This window comes from Cydia strobilella, chromosome 8 (assembly GCF_947568885.1).
Source record: "Cydia strobilella chromosome 8, ilCydStro3.1, whole genome shotgun sequence".
NCBI classification, from domain to species: Eukaryota; Metazoa; Arthropoda; class Insecta; order Lepidoptera; family Tortricidae; genus Cydia; species Cydia strobilella.
In genome coordinates, this window is record NC_086048.1 from 16,794,739 (window position 1) to 16,812,150 (window position 17,412).

General features: G+C 38.2%; 3 protein-coding genes across 3 annotated transcripts; 2 read left to right on the plus strand and 1 right to left on the minus strand.

Annotated features, from left to right (window-relative positions):
• Positions 1–457: 457 nt before the first annotated feature.
• Positions 458–8,012, plus strand: LOC134743774 (zinc finger protein 830). The gene is made up of 4 exons (XM_063677428.1): positions 458–1,040; positions 3,641–3,762; positions 7,257–7,426; positions 7,844–8,012. Exons 1-4 carry the CDS (start codon positions 572–574, stop codon positions 7,986–7,988), a joined length of 906 nt encoding a protein of 301 aa, XP_063533498.1. The 5' UTR covers positions 458–571; the 3' UTR covers positions 7,989–8,012.
• LOC134743771 (ATP-dependent (S)-NAD(P)H-hydrate dehydratase) lies at positions 4,100–5,583 on the minus strand. Its single transcript, XM_063677423.1, has 2 exons — positions 5,319–5,583; positions 4,100–4,865 (listed from the first exon to the last, which is right to left on the minus strand). The coding sequence occupies exons 1-2, from the start codon at positions 5,547–5,549 to the stop codon at positions 4,125–4,127; spliced, it is 972 nt and encodes a 323-aa protein (XP_063533493.1). The 5' UTR covers positions 5,550–5,583; the 3' UTR covers positions 4,100–4,124.
• Positions 8,013–10,159: 2,147 nt separating the features above from the next.
• Positions 10,160–16,888, plus strand: LOC134743750 (26S proteasome non-ATPase regulatory subunit 5). The gene is made up of 7 exons (XM_063677392.1): positions 10,160–10,420; positions 10,992–11,136; positions 12,339–12,560; positions 13,714–13,966; positions 14,919–15,107; positions 15,714–16,028; positions 16,621–16,888. Exons 1-7 carry the CDS (start codon positions 10,236–10,238, stop codon positions 16,815–16,817), a joined length of 1,506 nt encoding a protein of 501 aa, XP_063533462.1. The 5' UTR covers positions 10,160–10,235; the 3' UTR covers positions 16,818–16,888.
• Positions 16,889–17,412: the final 524 nt, after the last annotated feature.

A 17,412-nucleotide genomic window follows, 5' to 3' on the forward strand; every position in this document is an offset into this window, starting at 1 on the left:
ATTTAAATTTCATAAAAAATATGTCCGTTAAAAACCAGTGTTTAAAAAAGCTTAGATTTTTTAAATATTATGACGAAAAACTAAGATTAACATATAGTTCTCAGATTATTTAGTAGGTTTATGTATTGTTATTTATATATTTATCAATTTGAGTATGTATTTGATTCTAAAGCTGCTTAGCTGTAGATCATCTTCAGCAGTATAATGTTTTAAAATTCACAACTAGATTTCAGATGGATTTCAGCCTCTTGAATTTCTGTGTATGATTTTTACCATGCCTTGTTTTCTTTAATATTTAAATTTGTTTTTAAAGTGCATGTTTTTTATTTTAATATACTATTTGAGATACTCAGTAAGACGCTGATAGAATGTTGTATCTATGAGATGTCTATGACTGTCAATTTGATAATGACATAATAATTCTGTCAAATAGTCAAATGTATTTGTTTGGATTTTGTATTCCTGCTCTGCATAGTAATTCAGAGTATTCCAGAGTCCCAGGTAACGAAGAGTTGACCTCTAGCGAGCGTCAGAAGTTCCAGCATTGCATATTGTAGCACACGTGTTCACCATGTCGCTCCGCGCGCAAATGGAGAAGAAGAAGGCTCAAGAAGAAATGCGGCGCCTCATGGCAGAACGTAAGAAGAAAGACGTGAAGGCTACGAAGATAGATAATCCGCTGGCCAAATACAACAACTTGGGCCAGCTCATGTGCTTACTTTGCTCTTCTGTGGTCCGTTCAGAAGCAGTATGGCTAGTGCATCTTAATAGTAAACAGCACAAAGAAAACGTCGAGAAAGCTAAAGAGTTAAAGAAAATCACCAATGATTTCACAGATGCTAAAAAAGTCAAAAGGTTAGGTGTTCCACCATCAGATGCTCCACCGGAGAAAAAATTGAAGAGCATCCTAAAAAATGCTGGTGATGTTAAACCTGTACAATTACCGAATAGTAACGTGCCTAACGTAATTTCTTATCACAATGAGGAGATTAAAAGGGCACCTTTGAATCTTGATTTAGTGCAGTCAACGCTAAATGGAGGTAAATAGCAAGTATTCTAATACATAATTAATAAGTACATAATTCTGCTTATTATAAAATTAGTTTAAGAAGTATTTTAGTTACTTTTCGAAGTTTGACAAAATCATTTTGTATTTCTCTTTTATATATTATGTAGCTTTAGGTGTGGCACAATATGGTTAACTGCAATTTCTGTATATGCACTCCTATTTGCATTACTATAATACTTATTGTTATCTCTGTGTAACTTTTCTATGTGCAATAAAAAGTCACATAAAACTAGTACACTATTTCAAATGTATTTGTTGCAAACAAATGTTTTGGTTCTATGCTACACGCAAGCATTAAAATGTTTCGGGCCAATTCAATTTTATTGTTAGATACTTTATGCATACTTCATTGTTCAAAATATTATTGCAAGCAGCAATATGGATACAAAATAAGCTTCTCTTTTTTTTAAGTGAGTAAATAACCTAGTTGTTATATGTATGTATGCCATGAACATACCATACATACATATAACAACTAAGATTTTAACGTCCTATGATTGCAAAAATCTTAAGTCATGAAGGTTGGTATTCAATCAATCACTTTATTTGCAATAAAACATACTTAAATGCATGCAAATACAATTATATATTACACAATAAAATCAACAAAAAATATAATAAAACAATCACAACAATAATAATGGATCACAGATACCAGATTGATGTCAGTCAGAATTACACGTAGGTATAGTATGGATGTCAATGATGATACATTTTAATTTAAAGCATTTGCAAAATATTATTTAATAGAATAATAAGTTTTATTCATAAACTAGTCTTTTAACTTAATTTCAAATGTCCTTTGATCCTTACATGTTTTTATACTATTGTCCAATTTATTGAACACTAATTGCGGTTGTTGTGTACTGTTATCGAAATGTTGGAAATTACATTTAGTTGTCAAAAATTCATTCTCAGCTCACAAGGATCTAGATATATTTTGTCTACTTGTTTAGAATCGGTCTTTGTTTTTGAAAACATATAAACAAATACAATAAAGATAAAGAGATATCACAGTTAATATTTTGTGCTCTATAAACAATACTCTATGAGTAACAGGCACACGTGTACACCCTGCAAGGTATCGCAGGGCTTTTTTTCTGTTTAAGGACTATTTATTGGGTGTTATTTAATCGATATGCAGAATATTCCTATTTTGATGAACAAAAATATATATTTGGTCAGCCAAAATGTGTATTTGATCAGCAACTTAAGGTTAGCAAGTATTTCAAAATCAGTTCGCAATTAATGTCATAATGAGCTGCTCTAAATTGATTTGGTTGGCAAATTAATTATTTGATCGGCAGTAAGCGATCCACCATTAATCAAATTTTGTTAAGCAGTCAGTGGGTAAGCGGATTATTTCATTTTGGATTAATTTAACTGATCCGCAAAAATTAGTTCTAAACTAACCTAACCTAGTTTTCTAGTAGCAGTTGGTTTCTGTAAAGGTTGCAGTTCCAACCTAACCTAACCCACTTTTCTAGTAGCAGTTTGTGTCTGTGAATGTCGCAGTTCTAACCTAACCCACTTTTCTAGTAGCAGTTGTTTTCTGTGAAGGTCGCAGTTCTAACCTAACCTAAGCCACTTTTCTAGTAGCTAATATCTTCCATTTTACACCTATAATACTCTCAAAGTACCAAAACGGATAAATATATCACCAACAAATACGTTAGAACACGCAATTTGACTGCTAATAATCATCGAATGAAATGCAGGCACACGATTCCGCTCCGCTTGCAACCCTGCCGATTTTTCAAATCAAACGCAACCCATCTTATTTTAAATCTTGCTGACCAAATAATAATTTTGCAGCTCAACTATTTATTAAGCCGATAAATATTGGTTATAATGTTGACCATTTGTGAATTATTTGCTGAACAAGAGTTGCCCAGTTTTAAAAATGGCTGATCATTTAATTACTTCCCCTATTTATTTATTTATTATTTATTTGATACACTAGCAGCTCTTGGAGCTGATGCGTGTATATAGAGCACTTGTATTTTATTTTGCACTTTTCAAAGTTCTAAAATGTGTATCTAGTCTATTTTTGAAAGTGTTCACTGACGGTGCACTAACAATTTAACAGTTTCTGGTAGAGTTCCACACATTTACCACACGATTTGGCAAGAAGTGTTTCCTAGGGTAGCTAGTACACGAGGGTTTGACAAGTTTCATAGAGTGTCCTCTCAACTTTACATTCTGGCTTGATATGTATAGGTCTTTAATATTTGGAACATTGTAGTGTCCAGGCAAGATTTTGTATATCTCAATAAGATCGCCTCACTTCCTTCTGTCCTCCAATGTTGTAAGACCTAGTTCCTGAAGCCGTTCTTCATATGGCTTGTCCTTCAATGAAGCAACCATTTTCGTTGCTCTTCGCTGTACTTTTTCCAGCAATGTGATGTCCTTTTTAAAGTAGGGGGACCATTGCATATTGCATTTATATTTACACTATTGGGCTGTAGCCGTGCGCATCACTTATCGTCTTTGGGGGTCAAAGCGTTAATTATAAGTAAAGTTGGAGCTCATCTGTGCAGTGTAATATCATGATATTTTTTTATGTTAAAGATGACGAGAAGCCTGGATCCAGTATGAAAGTCAAGGATTCCAGTGGCAAAGATAAAACTCCACCTGTACCAGAGGCACCTATACCAGAAGGATTCTTTGATGACCCTATCTTAGATGCCAAGGTAAATTTAGTTTTATCCATAAACTTACATGAGACAATGATGTTTTTTTTTTACAATGACAGATTGGCATATCCAAAGAACCAAAAAAATACTACTACTACTACGTTACATACTACATTGTTCTTAATTATATTATATTTCAGTTATAAAATTACTAAAATCAAAAACCTTTTGGTTTATAGATGCTTTTAAAAAACTAACATAGCAATAATTATTTCTTGTATTCTTAAAACTAAAATATTAATAGGACCCAGGCCAATCTATGTTACACTACACCCATATTAAATACAACAAACAACACTCTACTGAATGACCTTGCTTTGATGACAGTATATGATGGTTGTACTTGCATTCCTAAAATATTATTGTCCATATAACTCTTCAAAAGATTCATGGATGTATTCAATCATATCACCAGCCAGCATACTTCTGCCTTTGATCTTGAAAGCCTTCTCATTACATAGCCTTACAAGAATTGATGCTGAATAGCAGGCTAAGGATGCTGCTGTCCGAGGATCAGCAGCCAAACCAATCTCTATCTTATCCTTATTACTCAAAGTCCAGTTTAAAAATGTAGCAATTGATCCTGATAAAAGATCCCCTTGTCCACCACATCTTCGGTTAGATCCGTAAACATTAGACTTCCACTCTGCTTCCTGAAGTGAAGAATACACTTGATCTACTTCTCCTTTTTTGAAAACTGTTACGTTTTCCCCAAGGGTTCGTAATTCTGAAGCCCCGCCAAGACTGTTGCATAGCCTTTCAAATTCTATTTTATTAGGAGTCAATATAACCGGTGATGAGAAATCTTTAATAACTTCCGGTTTGCTAGTTACTAGAAACAATCCATCTGCATCAATAACTAAGGGTATCTTCTTCTCTTTTATAATGTTTATCAAATCTGTCACAACATTGAAGGTTTCCATCTCTCGTCCCAGTCCTGGACCAATGACTAAGGCATGAAGTCTTTCAAGCCACGGAGAAATTTGAGCGGTAGCATTAGAGTGGTCCAGTAATGGATGTACTATCAGTTCGGGACTGTACGACTTAATGACGCTGTCTGCTGAAGATGCACAAAATATGTGCACCAAATCAGCTCCAACCTGTAAATTTGTAATTATGAATTGTTGTATGATCTAGGACACAGGGCTTATCAAGATATTATAAGTTCAAACATTTAAAAATTTTATATTTTTATTCCTTTATTTCCTTTGGGTATTTTTATTTCCTTCTTTTTCTAAATACTTTAATCTAGTTATAAAATATTTTTTCCAACTGAAGATATTTTGTTGTGCGTGTGCTCTCAAATTATACCATTTATGTGTTATACCTACGTCTACAGAACAAACTAATAATTAAATCTAAGGACATTATAGTTACTTCAATTATATTACGTTTTCAAAATCATTTAGAGTCTAAAAATTAGGCCAAAGTCCAGAGTACTTACGGATACTTGACATAAGTTCCATAAAATACTATAATAATATGGTGTGTTAAAATATGGACTAAGTGGGAATTCAAACCATAGTACATATATATTAATAGACCAAACTTACTTTCAAAGCACTTATCCCAGCAAAATAAGGCGCTCCCGTGTATTCTAAGGATCCTCCAACTATTCCTATCCTACCGGCCTGACCCTTGTGTTTACCACCATCTAGTTTTGGTATGCAAGCCTTTACCGATTTCAATAGCGTTTCGTTCATTGTGCCTTTGTATCGACAAGTATTAATTTTTAAACACCAATTGTATAACTTTTTTGATAAAATATTACTTGATATCAACATACCAAAACGATGTTTATAATAATTAATAATAAACCATTAATAAAACGACGATCAGGTTTTGATTATTCTGAGAGGTTTTGATAAGATTTGACGTTTTCGCAATTCGCAAATGACACTGGCAGGGATCGTTCGGATACTACCTGAGTCACCAAAATTTACGTCTAATTTATATACACTTCTTCCTATCCGTTAGATATTCTATTATATGAAAAGTAAATATATTATATCTTGTTATACGATATATTACACTAATTTAAAACTATAGTAAAAAATATAAATTAAACTGAACATAAATATAGCTGGTCAAGCAAATCTTGTCAGTACAAAAAGGCGGCCAATTTAAAAAATGTAGGCGCGAAGGGATATCGTCCAATAGAAAATTTGAATTTCGCGCCTTTTTCTACTGACAAGATTTGCTTGACCAGCTTTAAAAACATTGAAAATTGATCAATTCGATTGAATATCAGAACGTTGATGTTTGGCAAGGCATGCTGTAGCCATAGACATAGTATATACAAGTAGTTATAGACTCGCCACCGAGCGACCGGGGGTAAGAGAAAGAATATTCATATGAAATGTATTTAATTTCATTTATTTCACATTAAAAGTCATGTTTATTACAGAAGATGTTAGTATGTAGAATGTAGTCAGTACATGACACCCGGGTAGGACGCATAATGTTAGTACTTATTACTACACAATTTATCCGGCTTGCATGTCCAATGTCTTTTTTCTTTCACTCTTATAAATTTCGGTATTTCGCCATAGCCTCCTTGCTATGATGCCCACACGATGCCATAACCCGACCATAAAAAAATGCCCGGTCGGTGATAAAGACACTATTTTCTCTTTCCTCTTATAGGAACCGCAATAAGCCCTTGGCTGTAGCATAGAGGTCATACAATAATATAGAGAGGAAATGGCCCCTCCCCATTTGACCGAACGAGATGCTCTTATGGAACTGTCAGTAGGAGTAGCCGAGAAAGCGCTATTATTGTTTTCTTGTCATAGTCTCAATTTTCCTTTCTGCCTATTTTAAAAAAGTCCTAAGTGACGTAGACGTTTTTTTGTTGCCCACCGTTTTATGGTGGGTATTAATGAACCCGACCAAATTACGTCGGTTGTTTTTGGTATGTTGTAATGCTAGGTCTATGATAGAGGTACAATAATACAGAGATGAAATGGGGGAGGGGCCAGATGACCGAACGAGATGCACTTGTGGAACTTTTAGTAGGAGTAGCAGAGAAAGCGCATTATTGTTTGTCCTTGTCACTTTTTTCACTTTTTTTTCCCCAATAAATTTAGTACGGTTTATGGTGGGCATGGGAAACAAATAAGTCGACCAATCATATTGTCGCATTGCGTATATTCTTTCCCTCACGGACGCACGCGTATAGCACATTTATCTATAGGATCCTACCATCTATGTGCTGTAGGCAGGGCCGGATCTAGGGTAGAGCGAGTGGAGCGGCCGCTCTAGGCGCCGGATGGCAAGGGGGGCGCCAAAATGGCAAATGAAAAAAAAAAGTTTTAAAAGACGCGAGTATGACTATGACGGGCCCAAAATACGGTTCGTTTTGCTTTTGGGTAAAAAGCTTCAACGAAGAGCGCCAAAACCCGATTTCGCTATACCCTGATCAAGGACTCGGGCCGGCACTGACTGTAGGGTACTCTAACGTAAGAAATCGCTCGTCATATTTATTTCAGGTGCGAAATATAGAGTACAAGGACCCGGTTGAAGAGGAATGGGAAAAGTTTCAAAAAGAAATAAAGGAACAAGCTACTGCCTCAGCTGAAATAATAGCTGGAGAACAAGAGGAAGCCACGGCGGAACGACAGATTGATGAAATAGAAGAGCAGATGAGAAATTGGAACAGGTACGCACTTGTAGTTACAAAACTTTTATACGTTTCCTGGCAAATTATACTTTAACTTGCAAGCGTGCACATTCAGCACATTTAGCAGCGTCGCCAATTGACGCAAGGAAGCCAGTAATTCCGGTTGTTGTTTATCGTTGTGTTATTATACGTGTTTTTATTCAATTTATATGGCCTAAGTAATTCCAACAAGCCGTAATTTTCTTTTTGGGTTCCTTAAAACAATTATACATTTAGGATTAGCATGATAATTACTGTGCTCTTACAACCGCCATATTATTGGTCATATTCATATGCGTCCAATATAAGTTTTGAGTAAAATCAAACTCTTCCTTAGATTTTCTAGGATGCGATTGACAATACGCCATGGTGAAAAGCGTTTAATTATATACATATATTATTTCCTATTTTTTGCAGGGTCTTAGAACTAGAACTGAAGAAAGAAGAAACAAAGAAAAACAAATTAGATACAGAACAACAAAGTGAAAATGAAGAAGATTCAAATGATGAAGGTGATATTGACGAATTTTTGGATTGGCGAGCTAAGAAAGCATACAGTTAATGATAATAAATTTATACTTTGAAATCCACCACTTTCATTTGAATTTTCAATCCATATAACACCTTAGTCAAAATATGTGGCTTTGCCGTTTCGCTACCGTTACATGGACGATGGACGTAAGGTGAAAGATTTATTCACTATTCATTATTTTTTATTATACAATAGTTATTGTAGTAACGAAACGGCCTGCCAAACGGGCACATATTTTGACTAAGGTGTAGAGTTTGTGCAGTTAGGGCTTGTAGAGTAAGAAGCTTGGCTCTACAAGAGATCTGATAACTTTTTGACAGCGCGAGCCTTATGGTTTCGTCTTGGCAACATTTTACATCCATCCACACCACACACATTTTTTTAAAATCCATTGATCATAAATAAGAGTTACATAATTTCACGGTTTAGACTCACTTGTTTTAGTCACTCGCAAGTGAGTCTAAACCGTGAAATTATTTAATGTTAGTAAGTCTCACAACAGTTTAAATTCGATTAAATTCGAAGAGTTACATATATCTATCAGTTAAGTAGTTAACTCTTACACTAATGAGCACCATCTTACCCGGCCGGATGAAAGACACTAAACAGTACAGGGGAGGCCTATACACCTGGTCGGACACCTCTAAACAGTACAGGGAAATCCTGTACACCAACTACACGAAATCGGAGTACCCGGCACCAGAAACTGCCACACTCCTCTAAACAGTACAGGGGAGTCCTGTACACCAGGTCGGAGTACCTGGCAGCGGAAGCTGCCACACTCCTATTGCATGGGGGTCCCATGGGCCAAGCTCGGAGTACCTAGCCGCCGAAGCGCCGCACTCCTTCTACATAAATACCTGTCGTCTGAAGCTATCGTGCCTCCAAGTACAGCGGGCACTGCGCATCACGTATATAGTCACGGCAACCCCAGCCGCCGCAACACTCTTACCAGGCCTCATAAGTAGCCACAGTTGCATGGGGGAGTACCCCGCGCCAAATCGGAGAACCCGACAGCTTCGCCCGGCCGTCAAAGCTGCCGCCCTCCTAAGAGAACCTTGTCCACCTTATCAAAGATGGCCTCCAAACAGCAGGCATTTTTATTTTATTTTTTTAATTTAATAACTGCTTCCATGAAAAGCACATGGCAACTCAGAAACATCGATTAGTAAATCGTACCATAATAAGACATAAACTACAAAGCGGTAAACACTTATAGCTTTTTGGTAAACCAGCCCATGTGGTCAGTGGTCACCGACTCCAGGCGTCGCCTCTATTCACTTTACTTACACTTGTTGTCACAGGTTATGGATCTAACCTCTTGAAGCTCGAACGACAAATTGGCCGCGCAATTGGCGCTCATAGTATTTAAACTTTCATCTACCCCAGTCCACTCTCGGTGTACTTCCTTTTTGGCGAAATTTATTTCGCCAAATTTCACTTGGCAACCAACTTTTCGCCAAAGTTTCATTTGGCAAACCAATCTTACCAATCGTTGGCATAACCTTACTTCGCAACCATTGCATTTCCCAACCCCATACTTGCGAAATGAAAATGACGTACTAGGTTGGGTTAGGTTAGGTTGGATTATGTAAATTTGCGAAATGAAATCTCGCCCAACTAAAAATATGGGATAAATAGTTTGGGAACTGAAAGTTTGTCAAGTAATTTTCGCCGAAACATCAGTAAACCCTACCCTCACATGTTGTCAGATCTTCGCGACACTATCGAACCGATTCGACTTACTCGATCGGATCGACCGTCGCACAATCATTTTGTCGCATTGCGTTTGCGTATGTTCTGTCCCTCACGGACGCACGCGTATAGCTCATCTATAGGATCCTACCATCTATGCGACGTTTAGTTACACCTACGTAGATATAGCATTAATGACTTGACATATTTGCACCGACTAGCGACTAGTGTTGTAATTGCACATGCAAACACGATTTGTATCTAGGAGGATATAACCAAATTTGTATCGAATAAAACATTAATTTGCAATTTATTGATTTTAAACTTTTAAAGCTATTTTACTGGATATTACAAAAGGCGTTTAACAATGTAAATACATACTATTTTATATTACCGTTATATTACCGTTCTATTCCCGGTTACCTGATTAACGGCATGTAAAAATAAAAATGATTTGACATTTTATAACATCGATTTTATTTTATATTCGCACATCACTAGGCCGCGGTGAATTGAAGTGTGTTGACAATTTTGTTTACTTTTAGTGTTTAAAATTTTACTTTATTCTACCATCCATCCAAAATGGTTATATCAGATGCAGATCAATACCGCCAGTTTCTAAATAGTCTCCACCGTGATGAATCTCGACCGGCTGCTCTAAATGACATCAAAAACTTACTTTCGTTGAAGCCTGCAAATGAAATTTCAGCCGTGATCAGAGATGTTGGAATCAAAGAGATTATTCAGTGCCTTAATGTGCCAGACAAGTAAGCTACTTTTCACATTATTTTTTTGTTAGGTTATGTTTAATGGATTATACTTACATGGGTGTAGTTCTTACCAAGTACCAAAATTCCCCTCCTTTTTAATTTTGTGAAATTTTTAATAAACATACCAAAGCAAACATTAGGTCCTTAAAATCAAACTACTCTTAGAGTGAAAGCAGTTTTATTGTATGTCTAATGTATAAATAAAGAAAAAACTTTCTGTTGAAATATTTTATTCTGTTTTTAGTATTTTGTTGTTATAGCGGCAACATAAATACATCATCTGTGAAAATTTCAACTGTCTAGCTATCACGGTTCATGAGATACAGCCTAGTGTCAGATGGACAGTCTTAGTAATGGGGTCCCGTTTTTACCCTTTGGGTATGGAACCCTAATCTACATTTTTCGGAATTTTGAAATTCGGCAGAATTCGGGAGAATCCCGCCAAATCCCGACCATCTGGGAACCCTAGATATAATAACGATATAAACACAAATCAATGTGAAGACCAAGTCCCACTTACCTATAAAAAGTATTTGGTATGTTTTATTTAAGACATGAATATTTTCAGGACCCAGTTCCACTTAACATGTGAAGTGCTGAAGCTGTGCTGTGAGAAGTTTGAGCTCGGTGGCATCATCAGAAATTATACAGGCCATTTTATGTTTATGTTGAGACATGAGAAGACCTGTGTTCGGCAGATTGCAGTTGATGAGGTAAAGTTACAGTTGACTTTAGATCTTCCTGCCTCGCCCAGTTAAACTGTGGAATGAACTGTTGCCTGGGGCCCATTTCTCAAACGATATTAGACTAATATTATTAGTCTGCGAACTGTCAAATTGTATGGGTTGTCATGACAACACACTAATAATATTAGACTAATATCGTTCGAGAAATGGGCCCCTGCAGTATTTATGGACCGATACAACCTTCACACCTTCAAAAAAAGAGGGTACTCCCATCTTAAAGGCCGGTACGCACTTATAACGCCTCTGATGTTGCAGGTGTCCATGGATGACGGTACGCTTACGCAACAGGCGGATTAGTCTGCTCGTTTGCCTCCTATATCATAAAAAAAGTTACAGTTTTGTTGCTTTGTTGAATTTATTCTTCTGAGCAGGGGTCACCAAACTATGACCTGTGGAAAAGTAACAGAAGGACTAATGCCATACTATATGGCCTGTGAAAGCGAAGCGAGGGAGTCTAAGATCTTGCTGTGACCCTTGGGTCTGAAAGATTGGAGACTCCTGCTCATAAGCACTAACGGCCCGGCCACGACATCGCGCGGCGGCGGCAGCGGCGAGCGGCGGCCATAGGTTGGAGCGAGACACAGCGATCGGACCTTTCGTTCCCACCTATGGCCGCCGCTCGCCGCTGCCGCCGCCGCCGCGCGATGTCGTGATCGGGCCGTAAGAGTGATTTGTATTTAGTTTAGGTTAATTGTTTTGTGTTATAATGTTATAAACAAAACAAACAGGGTCATACCAAATGTGATATATATATTCTTTTTTAAGCTTTTGACTGATGTTTTCATAATAAGTTTATGAGTGTTTGTTATGATATGGAGCATACAAAATGAATGTGAAAAAAAAACTCTTTTTACGGTTCAGTACCCAAAGGGTAAAAACGGGACCCTAGTACTAAGACTCCACTGTCCGTCTGTCTCTCCGTCGGCCGCTATAACAACAAATACTAAAAACGGAATAAAATAAATATTTAAATGGGGCTCCCATACAACAAACGTGATTTTTTTGCCGTTTTTTGCGTAATGGTACGGAACCCTTCGTTCGCGAGTCAGACTCGCACTTGACCGGTTTTTATAAACATCTAACAAGGTACACATTATATCTTTCCAGCAATAAATATGATACCTTTGGTCCTCAGGAAACTATAAATGAATAACTTGTATTTTCCACAGGTGGCAAAAGTAGTAACATCTGATCCCTCACTACTGCCAGTGCCGCAGTACATTGATGTGTTTGTGGCAGTAGCACAGCAGGTGCTGGACAAAGATGTGTCTATTACCAACAAAGCTATCCTTGTTACGTCCAACCTGACCTATGAAGCTTACCCGAAAGTCTTGGAAGAAATGAAAATCGCACTTGAGTATGATAGCAGCAGTAAATGTAATGCTTTTGAGGTAATTTCACATACTTACATGCTGTTTTAGAATATGGATTCTGGTAAATAAAAGTAATAATTTTAAGCCGGTCTTACAGTACCGTGAAACCACCCGACTATAGTCCAGTATAATATTTAAAACGTTCGCGTTTTGAACAAATATTGGAATTTATTTTGTTACCTTTCTTTCCCACGTTTCGACACAGGTTTCACTGGTCGAGGTCGGGGCAAACTGATGTCCCAGCAAAATGTCAAAACAGAGATTTTTTTCATAATTTGCATAATCATTTATTCATAATATTCTTAAAATATTGAAAATCAGTTTACAATTAAAACATTACATTAAATGTCATCATAATTACATTACAAAACTATTTTACAAACACAAATTTAAAACTATTTAACTAACCTAAGACCCGTTCTGTGGCATGCCTGGTCCAAAAGTCCCCATCACACTCGCAGCGTTGCCGCGCTGTATGGCGATGGAGACTTGTTGGACAAGCCAAGACCCAGATCGGGGATCGCTCCCCCTCTCTCAGCCGCCGACTCAGTTCTCTGAACAATTCGGACGCCTCGCTGCACCATGGTCCGACTGTTTCGACAGCAACGGGCACAAAATCGTACGCCCCCTGTAACCCGGAGTATTTGGCATTTGTTAAAAGAGATTTCTTAACTACCCAACGAAAAGTCTATGAATAAGTTTGGGGTAGACAGTAGACATCACAATTTCAAACCACCCATGTGGACCTTCTGTACTGTTATTACGTTCCATATTTAAGTACTAGCGCCAATAGTCGGGCATTTCTGTTCAGCGCTGCCATTTAAATAGACCGAGATTTCCTTTCCTTTGTCTTTAGATAGACGCTGCCTTACTTATTATTTAGTATTATTCATACTTAGTATATGATTTATATGTCATAAAGAGCATGATAGAGAGAGCGAACGTGCCGCTGAACTTGCTTAAATAGCCGGGTCCACACAGAGCGAGCATACTCAAAGGCAATTTTCAATTTTGACTGGCTGTAGACGTATCCGCGCGCGCCGCCTCGGCCGAGGCACGTCTACACTGGCCGTTTTGTGCGCGAGGAAATTGCCTCGCGCGTATGCTCGCTCTGTGTGGACCCGGCTAATAGGTATCAAAGATTATCGAATAAATAATTAAATAATGACAGGTGGTAGTCAACGTCGCTTCAAAATCACCAGAGTTACTCAAACTATGCGCCGACCACCAATACTTCGACGTTATGGTCTCCGAGCTAGACACAGATGATGTCCTATACCAGTTGAACATATTAGAGTTGATGTCCCGTCTCGCGGTCGCTCCGCATGGGATCAACCACTTTGTGAAAACGGGGGTGTTGAAGAGAGTCAGCGAGTTGGTGGCTGCGCTTCCTAATAATCCTCTGAGCGCGTTACTCACACCAGGTAAAAGTTGTTTATAATTGAAATATTAAAATAAAGGCAGGCGTATGGCACCTTGAATTTACTAGTGAAGTTAACTTACGTACCAGCTGCAAAAGTAAACGGCCACTTTATAAATGTATTCCATTACACTTTTGCTGCTCGCTGTACAGCCGCTGACACGATCTTATTTGTAGAGCCATAAGAGCGTGTCACATATATTTGCGGCCTTCGAAGAGTAACATATTATTATGTAAACAATCCCACGTAGGGTTGGGCAATTTTTTCTGTAGTGATGATGCACTGGAGCACTGGAGTTTTTTTCCAAAATAGGTAAATTTAACGTTTTTCCTACTCAGAATCACCTTTGGATACAAACTTCTATGCTTTTGGGTGGGCCTGGCCTTCTATGCTTGGCCAGAAGTTATAAACTGTACTAAAGCTTATCCTCGTGAGTCTAAATGTACATATTCATTGCAATCTAATTTGAACCTTTTGATGAAACAAATAGAGTAGCATTTCTTTTGTTTCACTGCGTTGTAAAACAAACGAAATTCGTTCCAATTTACTTATAGAATCAGGTTCAAATTAAAAAACTTTATGTGGTAGGGTGGGTCTTACGAGGTTATAGCTTCTGGCCAAGGTGAACTGAATGGTTTCCGACCATGCAGACTAGGTCATGACCTTGGACTGTCGGAGGTTTGGTTGGTCACCGTCTGTCTGGCGGTGGCCACGTTTTGAGGTCTAATTTTTCAGGGTACGCACTCCATGCATCCTCTTAAGGGGTGAAGAGGATGCATGGAGTGCGTACCCTGAAAAATTTGACCTCCAAACGTAGGTACATTTACTCGTACTTCTAGCAGAACAGCGTAAAATACAGTGACCTTTTGCAACTTAGAATTTAGCAAACATAGAGAACAAAATACGAGCAGTTTTGTCTCAAATTATGATTTTATCAACATGTTTTCTTTTTCAGGCTACATGAAATTCTTTGGCACTATCGCCCATAAATACCCGCAGGAAATATTTAAGAAATACCCTGTCCTGATGAATCTGATGTTTGACACGTTCGCAAGTCAGGACCAAGGCACCCTGCCCATAGCGTTGGATACGTTGGGTTTCATTGGATCGACTATTGAGGGAAAACTGAGTTTGGCTGCTTTGGGTACGTAGTAACACGGACTGTTAACTATTAGACGTTAAAAATCGTAACATGATAATAAAACACAAATTTTAATACATTGATTGCCAGCGACCCGCTAGGCGGATTGTCTGTTCGTAAAAGATTTTCGCTACAAAGCGGAAAACACGTGTTCTCGGCTCGTAGCTCACGCTGGCAGTGAATGTGTTAAAGGTGGTTGCAAACTGACAATGTTACTACATGACGACGGGTTATTAGCACTTTGAATCCGAAGTATTCGAACATGTAAAAGACCATAGGGTTACTCACGACTCGGGAATGGTTCAAGAAATACCCTGGTCTTACTGATATAGCGTTGGCGTTGGATACGCTGGGCTTTGTGCGATCGACTATTGAGGGGGAACTGAATTTGACTGCTCTAACTAGGTATAGACAACTGAACTATAGGTATATATATATATATATGCCGAAGCTTTAGTCGCCCGTCACGGAATGGAACCAAAACAATCTATACGACGCTGTGTCAGCGCCATCTTGTGAAGTTCTTATATTTTTACGCACCATTCTTTTACTTTAGCTGTTTGAAAGACTCATTAGTAACGAATTAATATTATTTTTATTCTAATGCAGGTAGCCAGTACACCCAAGGCATAAACGCCGTCGCGCAGTTAACCCGAAACGGCTCAACAGAGACCAAAGTCCGCGCCCTACATTGTTTCGCGAGCCTCATCGGCGTCGACTTCGGTTCACCATTACCCCGTCCCATCGACCATAGAGTCACTCTCATGACTAGGGAATGGTTCAGGACCTTAAGCCAGTCACCTATGGTTACATTGTTGGAGTTATGTAAAAATCCGTTCCCGGATATAAGGTCGGCTGCCTTTTCGCTGTTGGATGCGGTTTGCCAACATCAGTGGGGTGAAGAGTTGATTGCAAGGACCGCAGGTATTCTATATAGTTACAACTTACCATATATCTAACCTGGTAATTGTCCGCGTAGGTAGTCCTTCCATTTTTACAGATTTTAATAGCACTTCCATTACATCGACCATAGTCACTCATGACTAGAGAATGGTTCAGGACTTTAAGCCAGTCACCTATAGTTACATTCTTACTTTGTTGAAAATCTGTAAAAACCCGTTCGCTGATATAAGGTCGGCTGCTTTTACCATAGTCACTCTTACGAGTAGAAAATGATTCACGATTTTGAACAAATACAAACATAAATAGTCTTTGTGCGTGATTCATTAGGCGGATCCACACAGAACGAGCCGCCTCGCGAGGAATTTGTCGCCTCGGGCGAGGCACGTCTCCACCGACCGAACTGCTCCGCGCGGCAATTTCCTACCAAGGCGGCTTGCTTTGTGTGGACCCGCCTTTTAATATGTCTAAGGGTGGTATTCCATCGGTCCAATGTCCATTACCCTCACTCTCTCATTAAGCAAAATGTGAGACAAAATACACATTGGACCAAGATATTGGACAGATGGAATACCATCCTAAGATATATTTCTGTAACTGCAAACTTTTTTTGCAGGTTTTATTGAATATCTACTCGACCGTTCAGTGACCTACCCAAAGGAGTTGAAAGAAGTAAAATATGACATCATTAGAAGGCTTTCTAATTCACTTGCGTTTGATGAAAGTATTCTTTTAAGACTGCAGGTATATGTGCAACAAGGTCCATTTTATCCCGAAACCGAAATGCAAGTCGCTACTGAGGAAGGAGATTAAATTTGGAGGATTTAAAATAATGTTTTTGTAAATTTTATTCTTCATTATTCATTAAACACATTATAAAATTAGTCAGTTTTTCTTACAATAATTTACTAAATCCTAATCAATAATAAAATTGAACTGACACATCATCACAATACAAATTTAGGCCGTTTTTGCGTACGCGGCGCGTTGCGATTTCAATTTGTATGGCGACTTGCGATACGTAGAACATAAAACACTGGAGCTTGCAAGTAGGACATAAAGCTGAGGCAAGGGAATATGATCTTGAATTCATATTAAATCACATTTATAATCGGGTCTTGCGAATTTATTTTGTTACCTTTATTTACCGACGTTTCGATACAGCTTTCACTGGTCGTGGTCGCGGCTAACTGACGTCCCAGCAAAATGTCAAAACAGAGATTTGTGTGACTACCCGACGAAAAGTGTATGAAAAAGTTTGGGGTAGACAACACATTGCAAATAGTGAATAAAGTAAACCCACACAGAACGAGCCGCCTCGCGAGGAAATGGCTCGGTCTGTGTAGAAGTGCCTCGGCCGAAATGCCTAGATCTGTGTGGACCCGCCTATCCAAGGTCATATTAAAAA

What these genes read in the sequence shown, in the direction of transcription:
- LOC134743774 (XM_063677428.1), top strand. Translation starts at nt 572, where the DNA reads ATGTCGCTCCGCGCGCAAATGGAGAAGAAGAAGGCTCAAGAAGAAATG. An exon ending in ACCCTATCTTAGATGCCAAG is followed by an intron (nt 3,763 to 7,256) that starts GTAAATTTAGTT and finishes TATTTATTTCAG; the next exon opens with GTGCGAAATATAGAGTACAA. An exon ending in CAGATGAGAAATTGGAACAG is followed by an intron (nt 7,427 to 7,843) that starts GTACGCACTTGT and finishes TATTTTTTGCAG; the next exon opens with GGTCTTAGAACTAGAACTGA.
- LOC134743771 (XM_063677423.1), bottom strand. Translation starts at nt 5,549, where the DNA reads ATGTTGATATCAAGTAATATTTTATCAAAAAAGTTATACAATTGGTGT. An exon ending in CTGGGATAAGTGCTTTGAAA is followed by an intron (nt 4,866 to 5,318) that starts GTAAGTTTGGTC and finishes ACAAATTTACAG; the next exon opens with GTTGGAGCTGATTTGGTGCA.
- LOC134743750 (XM_063677392.1), top strand. Translation starts at nt 10,236, where the DNA reads ATGGTTATATCAGATGCAGATCAATACCGCCAGTTTCTAAATAGTCTC. An exon ending in GGCAGATTGCAGTTGATGAG is followed by an intron (nt 11,137 to 12,338) that starts GTAAAGTTACAG and finishes TATTTTCCACAG; the next exon opens with GTGGCAAAAGTAGTAACATC. An exon ending in ACTGAGTTTGGCTGCTTTGG is followed by an intron (nt 15,108 to 15,713) that starts GTACGTAGTAAC and finishes ATTCTAATGCAG; the next exon opens with GTAGCCAGTACACCCAAGGC.